The sequence below is a fragment of the Ylistrum balloti genome, unplaced genomic scaffold (assembly GCF_031769215.1).
Source record: "Ylistrum balloti isolate Yb309-2 unplaced genomic scaffold, AGI_CSIRO_Ybal_v1 Utg369636, whole genome shotgun sequence".
Lineage (NCBI taxonomy): Eukaryota > Metazoa > Mollusca > Bivalvia > Pectinida > Pectinidae > Ylistrum > Ylistrum balloti.
In genome coordinates this window covers 1,620,404-1,639,424 of record NW_026781899.1, presented here as the reverse complement: position 1 = coordinate 1,639,424, position 19,021 = coordinate 1,620,404, and the positions used below count along the sequence as shown (strand labels likewise).

At 33.3% G+C, this 19,021-nt stretch overlaps 1 protein-coding gene across 1 annotated transcript in view; it reads right to left on the bottom strand.

Moving 5' to 3' along the window:
* Positions 1-7,437: 7,437 nt before the first annotated feature.
* LOC132553006 (Y+L amino acid transporter 2-like) overlaps positions 7,438-19,021 on the bottom strand; it is a 31,191-nt gene continuing 19,607 nt past the window's right edge. The window contains exons 5-10 of the mRNA XM_060217213.1: positions 16,392-16,515; positions 15,670-15,773; positions 13,397-13,493; positions 11,896-12,045; positions 9,796-9,973; positions 7,438-8,728 (exon numbers count right to left, since the gene is read on the bottom strand). Of these exons, the coding sequence (XP_060073196.1) occupies positions 8,664-8,728; positions 9,796-9,973; positions 11,896-12,045; positions 13,397-13,493; positions 15,670-15,773; positions 16,392-16,515 (718 nt within the window). The 3' untranslated portion in view covers positions 7,438-8,663. The remainder of the gene's footprint in view (positions 8,729-9,795; positions 9,974-11,895; positions 12,046-13,396; positions 13,494-15,669; positions 15,774-16,391; positions 16,516-19,021) is intronic.

The following is a 19,021-nucleotide window of genomic DNA, read 5'->3' as shown; positions in this document are numbered from 1 at the left end:
TAGTCTAGAGTAACCCAGAAGTACACGTGCTTTACATAAAATCATCATTTGGACGGGAATAACATTTTGATGACAAAAAATTAAAACAATGGTACGAAAATGGTGGACCTATGTGTTTATGTGTGGCTCTATATATTAAAGTTTTTTTCTATCTCAAATAAGCCATAATTGTCGATAAGCTCCTATTTCATAACACAACTGAGAAATTTTAATAAAATTATCTTTTCATCTCTCGGTCTACAACTTGCTACAAATAAGTTAAGAAATGAGTCATCAAACGTGATAGTTTCAAAATCATCATTTTTCATTGTAAGGCATGCATGTTCGGGCTTCCATAGCCAACAATTGCAAAAAAGTAGCCTAATATCCATGGTCGATTTTTATTTACATGGCAGACGACAAAAAATCATTGACATACGAGGATGGACTTGATATATTACTTCATTATATCCGGGAGGATGTTTGACATGTCAAAATGTAAATTAATTAAAAATACACATAATATTTTATGGTGAATGGTTTTAATCACAATTTTTGTTCTTTCTGAAAGCACGATGTGTTAAGCTACCAAATTTATAAGGGCGTGGGTCAATAGTTCATGTGGTACGGCTTGACAAAATGGTCGTTCCGAAATACTTAACGGCCGGGAACCGATGTCCAGACAAAAGATCATTTAAATAACAAATTTATTAATTTTTCATACCAGACTCTCAAAATTATGTTTAAAGACATTTTTTCATCATTTCTTTATCATATCTAACTGTTGTCTTTATGAATTGTATTTCTATCTTTATGAAAGAAATGTTCCGCTTTTTATAAGCGTGGCCGCAATGACATGAAGTTGTTTGTTTTTTTCAGACCACAGTCTGTATAAGGAAGAGTTACTAACCATTGTTTTATTTTACAATCTTTTCCGGAGATCTGCTCTCTCCGTTTTCACCAGTATATCCCACTGATTTTGTGATACTGATAACGGTGCGCTCCGTTATACCAGAACTCATTATCATGACTCTGTAGAGATTGAATACCAAAATTTATTACAATGTTCAACTCAGGTCGAGAGGATTATCATATACACTAAAAACTATATTCGAGCATTAAAATTAAATGTATTAAACTTGTTCAATAATTTGAAGGTTCACAAGCGTTTAGAACGTAACGCATGGATACATTTAACGAGGTTTAATCAGTTACATCACACCGGCACGAGTGTCAAATTCTATTTATCTAACCCATATTTCTGAAGAGGAAGATATATATATATATATATTACCTGACAATTTAAGTTAAGACAAGACTTGTTACGACGCGGATGGCACGTTTGTTACCTATGCTGAATGAGACAATCAGGTGACGTGATCAAGACGAAACTTATTTATGAATAAGAACATTCTAGGCATTATATTTATTGGAATTAATTGAGAGATTATCTAGTAAATTAAAACTGCAAATAACTAATGGTAGTTTAAATGAAGACAAATTGTTCCATCACTCACATCTAATTAAAATTCTGCCCAATTATTATCATTGTCTTTACTCCTATATTAAGTAATAAATACAAAACTCGTTTTGAAATTAAGTCATCATGAGGTAGAGACCACTGTCCTGTTTTAATCAATGTACACTTAAAACCACTATCAAAATACCTTAATTACCTGACGAATATATTCCTCCTGGTAAATTGTGACATCTTGTCAAGACCATATTATTACATTTCAAATAAGTCAAATTCCTTTAGTCTGGATGTAATACGTCCTATCATGAATGAAACGGGAGCTTTTTGCACTGAATTTGACTTACCTCCCCTTAGTCACATGAAATTTTCTCATCTAATTAAAACGTTTTTTTTAACTTCTCTTCAAGATTGCCACCGATGTTGTGGCGCCCACCACTGTTTAGTCTTCACTTGTTCTCTAAAAGTTAGTTTGCCACCGATGTTTTGGCGCCCACCACTGTTCAGTCTTCACTTGTTCTCTAAAAGATAGAGATTTCCACCGAGGTTGTGGCGCCCACCACTGTTCAGTCTTCACTTATTCTCTAAAAGATAGAGATTTCCACCGAGGTTGTGGCGCCCACCACTGTTCAGTCTTCACTTGTTCTCTAAAAGATAGAGATTTCCACCGAGGTTGTGGCAATAACAAACTTCCAAATTTTTTACATACAGATCGCGAAATTTTAATTAGTTGAAAAAATAATTCCCTTGTTTTAAACACTATTACTACATGTAGTACCTATTGTGGTGTTCCATGTTCTCTGTTCGTTTCGACTGTTTATTTTTTTTTCATCATTTTCCATGGATACAACACCACGTCAAGATGGTAGGTGACCCCCGCTGGTACGAATCTTAACTTATTATTATTATTGCATTCTTAACGGCCCGTCAACACATACAAGTTCGTTAGGGCCATCAACCAGTAAAACACACAGCGATCCAAATCTAACTCCACACACTGGAGTTCAGGAAGATTCTCCATACACTGTAAGGAACTGAACAATAGATTGAAAACAAAAGTTGTCTTTTTTAATATTTTAATTGAAATAGTAGTTTCACATTCCTGCATAACCACACATTTCCATTGATCTATCACACACATTTACATACATAATTAAATAAATGTAAGGTGTTTTAGAGACACAGTCATGACAGATGCAAAATTTCTCATTTTGGTAAACTGTTCAAAGTTACAAAAAACAGAAATTGTGTCCTAAAAAGCATTTCTCCTACCAGAATTTAAAATGAATAAAGCATTTACAGAGCTCGGTGCAAAAACACTTAACTAGACTATTTTGTTAGTACTATATAGGAGCAAGTGTTAATTAATAAGTTGAACTGATTAACATGTAATTAAAAATGATATGATCTGACTTGCATCAGTCCATTTTTTATTTGATTCACTGAGCATTTTGTAGATGTCCGACATTTTTTAGTAGAATTACGTACAGGTAACCTATGTTAAAATAACAATTATATAAACCAACACGTATATCAACAAAACTTGTAAGATATGCACGGCAGTGTGTCAAAAACTGCTGGTTTTGTTTCAATAAATATAAATATGCTAACAATTTGTCTCCTGTAAACAATTTCTATACATTGTAGAGCAGTAATAAATAAGTTTACTAACTAAACCATTGTTATTTTGTTACCTGACAAAACTTGAGATGAAATTTCTTCCTCTGGTGGTCTAGTATGAAAATCACAAAAAGAAATTACTCTTTAATCCACACCTCATCGTGACAACTCACGACCTCTAACGTAAATAATAAATGAAGGTCACAGATCTATATTCCTCAAAACAGTCTTGTTAATAGGTGATTTACTTTCAATTGTAAATCACTGGATTTCAAGAAATGACATCCACACAGAAAAGTTATCATGATAAGTTAAATACTTTATATAACACAATATTGATATCTGTTTCTCTTGTACAAGATGTCCAGGTGTCTTGTCAAGTCAGGATTCATTGCAAAGTATTAATCTTTTATCAAACAAGTCATTGATAAATACAGAAATTGGTTCAGCTCTTCCAAAAATATTGCTTGCTACAATATAACTGGTATATGATTATGGAATGTACCAAAGAGGACAAACTTTCCACATTACACATTGATTAAAAACACGAAGCTACTGTAGTATATAACGAGTTCCAACAAACATACACAATACCAAAGTTAAAAAAAAATTAACTTAATATCTTTTGGGCGTGATAAAAGATAGTGTTTACCAATGCTACAATGTTGATACAGATAATGTTACAGAGACATGTCAAAAGATGGCCTAGAACAGATAGAATGTGTTCAGTTCCCTCACACGAAGTCTAACTCCTGAGGTAAACATAAAACAAACTTCAACAAACCTGGCAAGGGGCAACTGGGATCTAGCTATATTCTTAAATCCAACCCCCCCCCCCCCCCCCCCTCCCCCCAAAAAAAACCTAAGAATTTTTTTTTCGATATTTCCAAAAAATTGCATCCAGACTCATTTCAGGTTTAAAGTTACCGTCTATATTTTTGTCTCTATTGTATGATAACTAGGAGAGGCCAATTAAATGCATTTAAAAACAATATAGGATAGGACGTGTATCAATGATGTAATTGGAGCCGAAGTGATGAACTTTAACCTTTGACCCATTACCTTAACCAGTGATATCATGAAACTATGGTGTTGATGTAAATGAATTTGTTGAGAGGTTCACAGAATGCATCTCCTCTTTTAACTAAGGACGGACACAACAATGCAGCTCTATTCTGTGATTTTTATGTACATAATGAATTTCCACAGTTCTTGTACACAGTGTCATTAACACAGTTGTTCGTTAATATACCACTGTGTATTTATAAACAAAACACCCACACTAATTTATTTTTAATGACTTACATTAACACTGCAGTCACTTTGCACTCCGTCTATATTTATATATATACATAATTGACAAGAGCCGTGGTCAGGAAGAACGCATTCAATTACTTAAAAAAAAAAAACGTACAGCAGGAAACACTTGTGAACTACACTTACACAACAATATCGAGTTCTAAAATATAGCGGTGCAAATCGAGAAGGTTGTATTTATAAAAGTAATTCTATATTTCTAACACAGGCATCTTCACTCTGATATTGCGTAATAATTAATAACATTGAAATATGGCTAATAACTGATACAAATTCAAGGCGGTAATTTTTTACTTTTAATTTCAAATAATATCATTGGTCTGTAATATACCCGTTCTTACCTATGTTTAAATATATAATATATATCTAAACTAAGAGGAAAGAGATTATATAAGATAGCGGTGTTAATGTACATATTGCTATTGAAATACAACATGCTAATTCATTACCTTAAAAAACGTCCCTGCAGTTAAGTAACTAAGGAGTACCAATTGTCTATTTTAGTTAAAAATTTTTTAAAAATGTTTGTAAGAGATGAATGCCTGTAATCCCAATATCATTATTCATTTAACTTGCAGTTGTCAAATTAATGGCTACTGAAGTATGCTCAGGTGTAGAACACTTGTTATGAAACAATGGGGTTAGTATGATCTAATTATATTGAATGGTTTTCAAAATATCACAACAGGGTTTTCCATAATTTTGTTAGTAGTAGGCTGTGTAGTGAAAGTAGGAGGCTGGCCTGCCCTGTACGTGTAGTCAGGTACGGAACATTATTACGGAACTGGAATGGTGTAGGCGGCCAAATGATCAAAGTAGCCGGTCAAATTGGCCGGTGACCAGCTTTTATGGAAAACCCTGCACAATATTGTTATATTTACATTTTAACATAATATCACACTGGAAAAAGTGGTACATTCCGATGTCATTTTCTAAATAAAAAAAAAAGACCTGTTTTATTATGAAAGCACAAAATTTCTTATACAATAACCATACCTCATTTTATATCTGTCTTCTTTCACATATTTCAAAATGAAAAAATCTCAGCATTTTTCTCTTTGTTGAGTATCAATAAATGGTTATATTGTAAAATAATATTTTCCAAGATTGATATCTAAGAATAGCATAAAAAAAATATGTAATTGCGTTGGTTGTTTTTCTTGGAATATGAAGTACATATTTTGTACCAATACTACATACGATAAAATGCTAGGCACACAGTGTCACAGTTATCTCCCCTAAAAACACCAAATCTGAACACAATCTAAAACCAGTAACCAAATGTTAAATATGTGTGGCAGTTGCACTTAAAAAAATAAGAAATTTAATGCCTTGTAAATTAGGTTTAAGAAAAAAATATTTGATCAAATCAATATACAGTAGTGTTAACATCCTTCTCTAACATTAAAATGTGTAACGAAAATTCAAATCGGACTAAAAAAAATTATCAGAGAAGTACATCACATTCATGTTAAATATTGCATTTTCAACATACCCAAATACAGGCACCTTTGTAAAGTATCATACACAATATGCAGAATGTTTGATTCCCTGTTAATGAGATTCTTACCAGTACATGTAATAGTGTACTTCATAATAGAAAAATAGCTTTTATATAGATTCAACAATAACTGATAATATTGCAGCAAAAAAGAGATTTTATAACATATTTAAATGTTTTGAGCAAATTGCTTTGAACTTCATGGTATCTACAAACGTAATCTGGTGTATTATGACAATTGTTGGTGTTTTGATTTTTTTCGTTTATACTCTATACACACTTTATGAAAATGATAGGAAAAAATAATGTAAACAAAAATTGTTATATTTTGGTAACAAAGTAAATAAAACACAAAAATTGACAATTTGAAGAAACACTGACTGGTGTTAAACACTAAAACTTTTACACATGTCAAACAAATATGGTAAGACGATCATAATCTTCAATATTTGTCTTAACAGACAAAACTAAATGAATCAAAAGTAGAAGATGACAAATAATTTTTACATTTGACAAATACAGATGAATTTCAGATCCAAATATACATAAATTTATAATGTAGACAGCCAGAGAGTCCCACAATGTAACTAAATATATCTTTATACTGACGTACAAAACGCTCAAGCCTCCAACTATTTGATATAATTGATTTAGTAAGACAAGCATTAGTACCAGTAACTGATCAATCAATCAATAAATCAATAAATCCATCCATCAATCAATCAATCTTGCAAAAGCTGAGAAATCTGCATCAATATAAAAACCGTTCTATTTTTGTGATAAAAGAAACTGAACAGTTTTTAACAAAGACTTGAATAAAATACATCAAAAATACAATGCTAATCAATATCAACATAAACATCACAAAATATGAACAATTCAAAATATTGACAATCTTAGAATTTGTAAATGTAATGACACATTTTATCCTCTACACCCAAAATGCATTATTCCCCTAAAAAATGAAGTTGTACTTTCCACTGTCTGAAAATTGAGTGTGGCAAAACTGCCTGGAGTCGGAAAATAGCAATTCTTTAATCCAGATTACACAAGATCTGTCAAAACTAAATGTAAAATGATGAGAAATCTTTCTATTATATTTACCATAAATACTGACATTTAAAAAAAGTTGTTAATGAACATCAAAACATCAATGCATGTACCTGGTACTGAAAATAACAGATTTGAATATGTAGGTGTTCTACACATCACAAAGCTTAACAGATTTACAAACAATATTTAACAATGATTTTCCATATATATGATATATATATATTATATGCACATATTAAAAAAATAAAAGCTTTATGAAGTTACAGCCAATACTTAATGGATGTTTTCCCTTATAATGGAGTTTTGATCAAATGTAAAACAAATGGAAATAATTAAAAAATGAAGCACTATTCTTGAACTAGAAATATTTCATATGTTGGAGTTTGAAACAAAAAAGTTTATGTTTGAAAAAGTCTCGTTAAATATCTATCAAAAGGACTTTCCATTCCAAAAGTTGGATAAAAGTTAAAAAAAAAAAAAAAAATTAGGGATGTTACAATTTTTTTTACAACAGAATATGTATGAGTTTGTATGAATATGTATGAGTTTGTATGAATATGTATGAGTTTGAAATTATTTAAAACACCGACAGATTTAATCAGAAACTGAGATTCCTTCAACAATCTTACTTAATATCATTAGTTAACCTGACAATATAAGAGTTAGTTGGAAGGTTAAAACTTAAAACTTGGTCCACAGGTCATTAAAAGCAAAAACATTATGACATTAAGTTGAAGATTTTTTGGTTGGTTGTCACTGATAAAATTTCATTTATAGCAAATGTCATTCAAAAGAAAACTAGAATATGTCTGCCTCTCTCCCAGACAAGTAGCATTGTTTGATGAAACTGCAGAAGTTGTTAAATGTAACCTCTGACCCCTTGTTAAATGTAACCTTTGACCCTTGAACCTTGACTGATGACAGCCTTAATAAGGTGTAGGATTTGATGTTAAGATACTTCTGGGTAAACATGAAAAAAATCTGTTGAGAAGTTCTCAAAATATGACATTGATTTGGAATGAAAAATGATGTGACACAATCGGACGGACAGACATGAATAAGATGATAATCCTATCCCTTGATGAAATGGCTGGTACATAAAATAAAATCCAGTGAATACCATTAACCAATTCGACAGGATATACTACGTAGTATTAAGAGCTTTGGAGTGTTTTCTTCATCATCTTTCTCGTGTGAGTAACACTGTTGTGTCAGAAATTGGCCTCGAGCTTTATAAACTTCCAGGAAGACACCGACACTCAAAAACAACTTCATTAGGACTCTATTAAGACAACACAGAAATCTTACATGGCAAAGAACTGGCAGTATTTGACGACAGCCGTTAAACGTGAAGCACAACAGGCTACCTAGCAGCGGTCCATAAGTCAAATTGACGTCTAAATTCATTAAAAAGGTTCCATATTATTTCAACTGGGAAATGTCTATCAGACATAAATGCCTGGTGAGAGACAGCTAGTTCTCAAGATGTGACACTGATTCAGAATGGAACAGGATGGATGAATACGGGGCATACTGTATGACCCCACCCAATAAATGGTGGGGCATAACAAAAACACAGGAGTAATCTACTCTGAAAAGTCCCACCATGTCTTACTGGACACTCCCAAAGTTTTTACATGGCCCGCAGCAGTTAAAATGACAATAAATAGCTAAGACTTGCTGTGTTGTTATGTATCTTCTTTTTGTAGGCTGGCATCTTCAATCTTCTTTCAGTTCTTCCCTCACACACAGGAACATTTTCTGAGTAAATTTTGTGAACTTTTCTGAAAAAATAAAATAACAATAAATAAAATAAAAAATTAAACCCTTAGCCCCCATATTTTTACATCTATCTTACATATTTAATGTTGAAATAATCCGAAATAAAAAAAATATTGTATATCATTTCTGGCTACTATATGACAGAGTTATAGGTAGTAAAAGGATTTAAAGAATTACCCTTTATAGTTTCTACGTACTACGGGTTCAGAAATATACACAAGGCTTAGTGTGTTTTAGTTGAAGGCTGGCAGCAGGTCACATAAACTGTGGAATCCTGTTTTCTAAAGTTTGAATGCCACACGCTGATTGTTGTTCAAAGTCAACAGTAACAGCCAAGTGCATAAAGGTCGTTTACGAGGATCTTTATCGTAAACAGTGGCTTTCATCCAGTTGTAATGTTAGGACTAAAGCTCTATTGTGTACTTCTGGGATCACATGATCAGAGGTAAAGGTCATAGGTCACCTGTAATCTTCTTCATAAAAAAGGACCATATGACAATATAAGTAACATTTTAAGGATAATTGTAAGTGTAAATTGATAAAGGTTCAAGGTCAAATTAATCTAAACCAATCAAATTCTTTCCTGTTAAGTATTTTTGTCAAAAAAGGTCTTTGTTTGCTCAGTGAACACCCAGTGTAAATTTTGGGGTGGGGTCTCCTTGTAGCTGGAGACCACCCAGGGTAAATTTTGGGGTGGGATCTCCTTGAAGCCCATCGCAGGTCATCCAGAGCATTTCGGGTAAAACATCTGGCTCAAAATCATAATCACATTGACACAAATCTGGCCTGTTTCTCAGCTTCCTAAGTAACACAGACCACTTCATGTAAGGAATGTCTAACCGCACAGATGTTGCAAAGACTCATGCTCTATCAACCGAGATGTAACAAAACCGACATCATAAACACATATTATAAAGAAAATAACGACTTTACAATCCTCCTTCTATACTTTATTTAGGAGTCTCATAGACGGAAAACACGGGAAATTATCCCAGGGATTTGTATCTCTATAAAATCTTCACTATGAATTTTATTGCATGACGTATGGATACAGCATTTAAATACAGACCTGTTAAAACTTTGAAGGCCTCTGGTTTGTTTTCCCACATCACTCCTAAGATATACACAGGAATGCCAGTAGCCACCATTAGTAATCCCATAAAACATTCCATAGGACTCGCGGTCAGGGGCATGATGAACAGGAATAGGCAGATGACCATGAAGAAGCAGGGAAAGAATATATGTACCTGAAAAAAAAGTGTGAATATTATATATACAGTCCTATTGAACAAAAAATAAAATTTTAAAAACTCTGAATGCCTAGCATAAATTAAAAAAAAAAAAAAAAAAACACCCATGGAACCACAAAGCTGATGGCGTAAAACCCAAATATAACATATAACAATTTGTGACATCACTCAAAATTATGTACCGCTAAGCGCTAGTGCAAAACTTAATGTCTTCTTTTGTTCAATATAATCTAGTAAGTAATATCAACAGTATGTGCAAAATGTAATGTCTTCCTTTGTCAATTATCAATTAAATTTCCTTGTATCTCCTCAATTTTCTCAATAGAATCTACTATGTATATCCCATGAAACAAACGTTCGTTGAATGCGTATTATTGGAATAGATATATGAGCAATGAACTATTTAGTGTTTTTTTACTATGTTTCCAAGGTAACTAAAAAGCAAAAGACACAACTAGGGCACTAACTTAATATATACAGGAAGTTTTCTTAAGTTCAGTTGAACAGTTTTGAAGTTATAGCCTGGCACAGATGGAAAGATGGATGCTTGGACGGACAGATGGAGCCCAAATCAATATTCCACGCAAATGCATTTCAAAGGGAGAAAAAAATTAGCATTACTGACAGAACGGTATAAAAATCCAAATTTAAAATTTCAAAATGGAAAAATCACAAAATTTGACTCTTTAAATTCTCAAAAATGTAAAAACAGACAAGTTTGTAAAAATAGCATTAATGAAAAAGAGGTCTGATTTATAAACTAGCTTTTTTTTCTTCTAAAAAATGTGTTTCACTAAGAACACTAAGTAAACGTCAGTTCCCAAAATACACAATGCACTGCACTTCTATGAGTGTAAAGAAGATAAATTTTCAATGACGTAAATTCAAAACATTTACTGTGCAGTTGCAACAACACTTCTGTCCTGATCCAACTTTTAGTTTATATATTGAAAGTCACATTGACAACATCACAGTGTCATCACATCCTCTTTAATGAATACTGACAAACTAGGACAAGGTGACAAATTACAGATGGAGTGGGAACAGAGTATTTCATACTGGGGAGTATGTATTACCTAACTTGAAATTCTATCAACTTATTTACAAAATTTAGAAAAAAAAAAATGTATAAACGGCATTGTACTTCAAAGCGGCATGACATTAACGTTTTCAGAAGAAAATACGTGCAAAATATTTGTACCAACAATGACACACAATACTACCAGACATCAAGATAATCTTTATTTTTTTGTAGAATGTTGATATAAACAGGTTAAGTTACATGATGTAAAATGAGGTATTCTCTGACACATGTATAATATATCTTTAGATGAATAATTGAAACAGATTTCAACTACAAATAGGTGTAAATGACTATGTGAAATATGAAAACAAATACAGAGGTATCTGGGGCAGAAGAAAAAAACCAAAAAACTTTTAACACACAAGTAATAATCAGCTATATTAGAAAACAGCTGTTATGATATCTGTAACAGAATTTGCACAAGGTAGTATAGATGGGACAAGATTTTGTATTTCTATCACCTGTTGAAAACCATAGGTACAGTATGTAAACTTAGTGTGCAATCTAACCCGATTGAAAAAAAAAATCCCAATCCCACCAAAATACCGCTCACAGAAATTATTCTATTTTTAGAATCTGGAATTTCATTAATTCATTATCTGTCATACAATAGCTTGATAAAGTTATAATTAGAACAAGCGATTGCAGTAAAGACTCTTGTATACTAGTTTTTTGAATTTTTTATTTTCCATTTTTTTTACACAAATCTCGATAAAATTATATAAGCTTGCACATTCTGAAATTCACACACACACACACACACACACACACACACACACACACACACACACACACACACACACACAAGCATTACATATTTAGGATGTCTTCCTACCTTAATTGGTCGTTCCCAGTCAGGATATTTATATCTCATGTACAGCATACCCGCAATACTGATTCCGATAAAGGAAGACTCCACGAAACTGGCGTAGTTTATTAACGCGTAAATGTCATTCCAACACAGCATGATAAGTGACATTATACACTGTAACAGAAATAAAAAAAATCCTTACTATTGCTAAGAAGGGGGCGTGGTCATTCGCAACAAATTTAGGATCTTCAGTGTGATAACTTTATTAACACGTCTACTGGTTTTGCCCGAACATTTTGGCTTCAGCAGGACCTATACTATTGCTGAATTTATTTTTTTTTTCCATACTTTCTTATGACTGTGATAAATTCATTGCAAATTAATTCAAACATTAGGAATATATTGTTTTAATTTCTGATTATTTCTAAAAATTGATATAACTTGACCAACGACTAAGAAGACTTAACGTTAACTTTTTAAAATCTGATATATCCATGTAACAAGAGGCACAGTGGCTGTGGCGGACACCCGAAATTAGCAATATTGAATATAAAGGTTAAAGAGGAGGTAGCTTTTAAGTGTCATGAAAAAGTAATTGTGACATTTCATGATAGTAAGCCAGTGTCAATCCAGGCATACTATCAAAATTGATGTCCTATATTAGTAAATCTTACAAAGTTATTTCTAGAGGGAAATAAACATTGTTATGCTCAAAAATGCAATTTTTCTATAAAATTTACAATAAAATGAACCTCCTCCCTAGGAAGATATGCGAGACCTATTTCGGTAATGAAAGCACCTTAAGATGCTTCCATCCTTGAAGAGCATTTGATTCGACCATATCTGGGTTTTGAGAAGAAGATTTTAAAAATTTAAGTCAATTTGACACCCTTTGACCCTGCTTAACCCCTGGGGGTCAGTCTGGATAAATCTTTTCAGACCATCTAGCCGTCATCCTTCACTCATAATTCTAACCAATAACCAAGTTTGAAATATTTCTAACAGAAATAAATCTTACCCAAAAATCTATTTTTCCTACATGAACGATGGTAAACTTTATCCCCTCCCCATCCTGGTGCCATCAAATTCACAAGTTTAGTATTTTAAGATGCCTCCATCAATAAAGAGCATTGATTCTTCTATATCTAGGTTTTGAGAAGAAGAATTTTGAAATTTTAGTAAATTTGACTCTTTTTGCCCTGCCCCTCAGGCCCCCATAGGGTGGGAACCATGTAATTCACTGTCTTATTCATCTCAGGCCAGGAAAAGTTTCTGCAAAATTTCGTTGAAATTGGTTAAGGAGTTTTTGAGAAATCGCAAATGTTAAATTGTTTACAGTCGTATGACACATGACGCTGGAGGTGATTGTAATCTTCACCACGAGACTTTATCTCAGGTGACCTAAAAATTTACAATCAGAAGAAATTTCATACTGTAGATAGCAAAATTCATGACTCATATTTGAAATATCATAAAAAATGTCAGGAATTTCACTCTCTGTGTGGGCCGTACTTGCAATACCTACCCCAAACACTAGAGATGGCAGAGGAGTGAAGAATTTGTAGTTTATTGTTGCTAAGAAACCTGGCAAGTGTCCTTGACGAGCACCAACAAAAAATAACCTGTAAGAAATATCTTAAATTAGAAAACTGCATTATGTGAGTCTGGCCCTGCTAATAACAAGGTCCTGTGTAATGTTATAGTATAAGACAGTACAGGCAACAAAGTCCTGTGTAATGTCATAGTATCTGACAGTACATGTAACAAGGTCCTGTGTAATGTCATAGTATCTGACAGTACAGTACAGGTAACAAGGTCCTGTGTAATGTTACAGTATCTGACAGTACAGTACAGGTAACAAGGTCCTGTGTAATGTTATAGTATCTGACAGTACAGTACAGGTAACAAGGTCCTGTGTAATGTTATAGTATCTGACAGTACAGTACAGGTAACAAGGTCCTGTGTAATGTTACAGTATCTGACAGTACAGTACAGGTAACAAGGTCCTGTGTAATGTTATAGTATAAGACAGTACAGGCAACAAAGTCCTGTGTAATGTTATAGTATAAGACAGTACAGAACAAAGTCCAATGTATAGTATAAGACAGTACAGGTAACAAGGTCCTGTGTATCAGACAGTACAAGGTCCTGTGTAATGTTATAGTATCTGACAGTACAGTACAGGTAACAAGGTCCTGTGTATCAGACAGTACAAGGTCCTGTGTAATGGAATCTTCACCCTAATGACTTTCATACTTAATACATTTTCATCAGCTTTCAGCTTATTTTTCTCTGTATACAAATAAAGGCCATTACAAATAGGCTGTTCAATAACCATCCTTGGACTTGATGGATACAAAAATACACCTCACTTATGCTTAGACCATCATAAGATAAAAAAATTCTTTTATGTGTTCCACTAAAAAATAGCCTTTTTTGTAAATATCAAATTACTGTGGATATGAACAAGGTAGAATCAAACATATTTGATCAATAACACTAAATAAGAGTAACAACATTATATCAACTTAAGACTGGATAATATGGGACGGACAGGATGGGATGGGGGAGACAGTGGGATGGGGGCAGACAGGATAGGATAGCGCCAGACAAAGGGAGAAGGGGCAAACAGGGTGGGATGGGGGCAGACAGGATGGGATGGAGGCAGACAGGATGGGATGGGGGAGACGGTGGGATGGGGGCAGACAGGATAGGATAGGGACAGACAATGTGAGATGGGGCAAACAGGGTGGGATGGGGGCAGACAGGATGGGATGGGGGAGACAGGATGAGATGGGGGCAGACAGGATGGGATGGGGGCAGACAGGATGGGATGGGGAGACAGGATGGGATAAGGACAAATTGGTTGATATGGGGGCAGACAGGGTGGGATTGAGGAAGAACAGAAACATAAAATGCCAATTATCACAAAAGTGAAAACGAAATTCGGTCAAGGGAAATACGTTATTCAGAGACACTAAAATAGAATAGGTCTTAAGATTGATGTCATATGTCATCAAAACGATGTAAAGAAATGCAGATTTTGTTAATCAGTTTTCTCTCTGCTGACATTAAATTTGGTGACATAATATGTCAAAATAACTAGCCTCTACATTGTAATTCAGAAATCAACACATACTTACACATATAAGTATTACATATATTTGTGGCCTGTTACTATGATACTACATAGTAACACAAGGAAAGACAACAATTTGTATAATAGTCTTGGAAACTAAAAAACTTAATAGGGATCTAAGTTAAACTTTGTCTTAAAGGCAAAATAATTTCATATATTTTTCTAATTTTTAAATTTTTTTAGTTTCATCAAAGATTTGAAGATCTTATCAAACTAAATGTCAGTCTATCTTGTCATATATTTTGAATATCATCAACTTTAATGTTATGTATGTGATGGGTGTTATCATGCTGTGGTATGTGTATATCAATAATCCCAGATTTGATAAATCTTAACATCTGTTTACCTCAGCTGCTGTCACAGCATTGATCCCTAATCAGATTAGATAGTCTAACTATACAATAACGACAAGCTGTGAAAGTTTCTGACCTTAAATTAACACTTGGTTTCCAGAACATAATACATATATCTACCAAAAAGAATCTTTCAAAATTCCAAGAGTGCAGTCACATGAATCAATTAAATCTCAGTTTACAGCTGAGATCTGATGTCAAAATTGAGGTACAGTAAAGTATGAGATGAATACACCTAAAATATATCACTGACTGTGATATCTGGCAAGACAGATTGGTTGAACCTGACCTAATTAGTTACTGTACCTGGCTGAAGTAAATATAGCTCCATTGAGACCTCCAAATGTTGAGCAGGCCACAAATACAGGCATTGTCCAAGACATTACTCCTAATGTCCGATCCGCAAAAGTCTACGACAAAAAACAACATACATTGTATTTACATAATTTAACTTTTTTTTCTTTATATTTTCGAACTATTTGTTTGTTTTGTAAATGTAGTGTTGAAAATCAATATTTCTGTACTGTTATTCAACCACTTTAACAAATGCCATGGCATTTAAAGATCAACCTTATAAAGATGTCACATAAAGACAGGTATTCAGGAAGTTAAGGCCAAATTCTGGTTTTTATGAAACAAATATCTACATCAACTTGTCAATGTAAATTGTTTTTTTATATCATATAATATTTTAGAAACAAAATGTCTGTTGATCAAAAAAAAAAAGGTTTACATTTAAATTTTAGCAATTGGGAGGCATGTCATTCCAAAAATGGTATCTCTCACAATAATTAAAAAAAAAAAACAATGAAAAATATTGATTGCTTGTGAGGAAATACTGGTAAAATACTTGTGATGAAAAAACTTTTGTTAACAAATGCCCCTGACAATTGTCATGACATTGACATATAACACAATATATATGTCATTAATTTCTTCAGGTCCCATCAGGTTAGGAATTTGACCTTGGAGCAATAGTATGTGACCTTGACCTTGTCTATAAGATGGTCAGCATAAGATTTACTTACCACAGCTATGGCGTCTGACTTCAGCATCTCGACCGGTGTAAGTACAGCGAAGTAGGCAATGTTAGCTAGCACATAAATGATGGTCACCAACGGTAGCGAGATACCAATGGCTCGTGGCAAATTTCTGTATAAAGAAAATAACAAATATATCGTGACAGAGCACTCTTAAATGAAGATAAATATTCTGAAATCAACAATAAATAATGTATATATTTCTTATTCCTTTCATTTTTTATTTATTTTGCAAAAAAAATTATCAGAATGAAATCCGAGGGCTATAATAGCACCATGGAGTAAAAGCCTGGTCGCCAGTAAATTTGACATCATTTTTTGCGAGTGCAGTGCGACTTTTTACCTGGTAAGTCTAGAAATGTCAAACAAGGATTGAAATTTTCAGCTAGAAGCCAGTTTTTTTGTTGAATATAAACACATGGCAGCCTATTACTGGAGGAATTCCATAAAGAAATGACTACAGTGTTGTTTTTCAATGACACACAACAAACAAAAACTCGCGTCAGAAACACGTATGCAGTCACATGATAAAAATTTGATATTGTTGAAGGCGCAGCAGTTGTATAAATGAATATCAACCCCCCACCCCCCAAGAGTCATCTCAACTTACACATCTGAAATGGCATATAACTACGCATAACACAGAAAGAACACCATCGACAGTAATCCAGGTTTTTTGATCAACTTTACAATTTAGAGTGAAATCGAAGTTATACAACTTCATGTTGTACTGCTCATCATTGTCAGCAAAACTTTAACAGGGACAAACGACACACAGCAAATGTTCCTTGTATTTGTGTGACATTTACATACTTATTTTGAATGACCCCCCCCCCCAAAATTTTGTTGCAACAGGGGGCATAGTGTGTCAAAAACACATCCTGTTTTTTCTACATTCAAATGATGATTATGCTCAAAGTTGAAATAATCCATAGTATGTTTATTGAACTTATCTAAAAAAGAAAACCCAGCTAGTGTGCATAAATCCAAAATCTCACGCAAATCAGGGGACAGTGTAGCTTACATGAAAATAAAATATATTGTAAGCTTTTTGTGAATTCTATTGAAAAATAACAGATATATTTCCAGGCATGTTAAATACAGCAATCATTGATTTTGTTTCACAGAATATAGATAAACTTACATATATCAAATTATATATAGTTACAAATACAACTAAATTCATCATGCTAGTCTTCAAACATCACCATACCCAGTTATCACCTTCTGGGCCAAGCTTGGAAATGATGAATCAATTATGATGCGATATTTAGCTTAACGACCCCACTAATTATACAGGTATTAACCTGGATATTCAGATCAATTATAATTACCATATCTTGCTGATAGGTGACCCACTGAGGAAAATAAATATCACCGGGAATTAATGAATAATTAATAAAACACTTGGTAAGCCTGCTTTCTCTTAGAACTTGTCAAAGAGGTCATTTACTTTCGTAAACAACGGAGAATTACTTTTAAGTCATGAACTTCCAGGAATATTACGATGTCTTCTGTCAGTTTCAATTAATAAATACAACCATGATATTTCAAACAAGACTTTGATCAATTGGTTTTACTTTTTTTCAGCTTTTAAACTGAATTATCGTAGCTATTCTGGAGAAGAAAATATGCTGTTTTAATTATTTTTGTAACTGTATTGAAGACAATATTCAAAACCGAAGTTTTCGCTAAATTTAGCCATGCCAGTCACATGATCTGTTTTATGGAATCAATTGTTTGAAGGGAAGAAATTTTGAGTGTCAGTGCATTATTATTCTAGGGACAGATCGACAGATACGATAACCATGGAAATAAAGAGAAAACTAGAAAATGTCTGCAAGACATGAATGCCCCGCCCCCCATGTGAAATAATAGTGAAAGGTCCGAATGAAGTTGTTAGGTGGTATATACTGATTTGGGACGCGACAGGACGGGACGGGACGGGGACGGGACGGGACGGAAATGGGCAACGCTATATGCCCCCGGCCATAAATGGCGGGGGCATAAAAATGTTATCACAAATCGGATGCAAGTTTCTTTTACTTCAAACCCCATGAATGATCACAGGACTGAAAAATCTTGCTCAGTTCCTATTTGTAGTGACCATCACTGTAGGTTCATCCACACAAGAACCAAGATTTTGTTAAAAGCTTTTTAACATGCTCTTCATATAGAGGTATCATATTAAGATGGCTACAAAGAATGATATGAAACAATGTTTGAGACATCACATTACGATTATAATCGTGAAATAATTGAGTTTTACTGATCAAATATGTGTTTACCGAAGACCGAAAGTAATTTTTAAAAGCCTATCAAAATTTCCGCAGGTAGGTACTTATCAGGACACCGGATATAGCTTAATCCGAAGGTAGCTATTGATGAAATTTCACATTTACTCACAATTTTTTTTTAATGGAAATAATCAATTAGAGAAATGATGAAAAATATCTGGGTCAGAGGGTTCAATGCACTTGACAGAAAAACTCCAATAACAACAAAATTAAGTTCATCCTTTCAAACAATTACTAAACATGAAAGAAAAAAATTTTCTTAGAAATTAAATATAACTTATATATATCAAACACAAAAAGTAAAATATGTGAGATTTATCA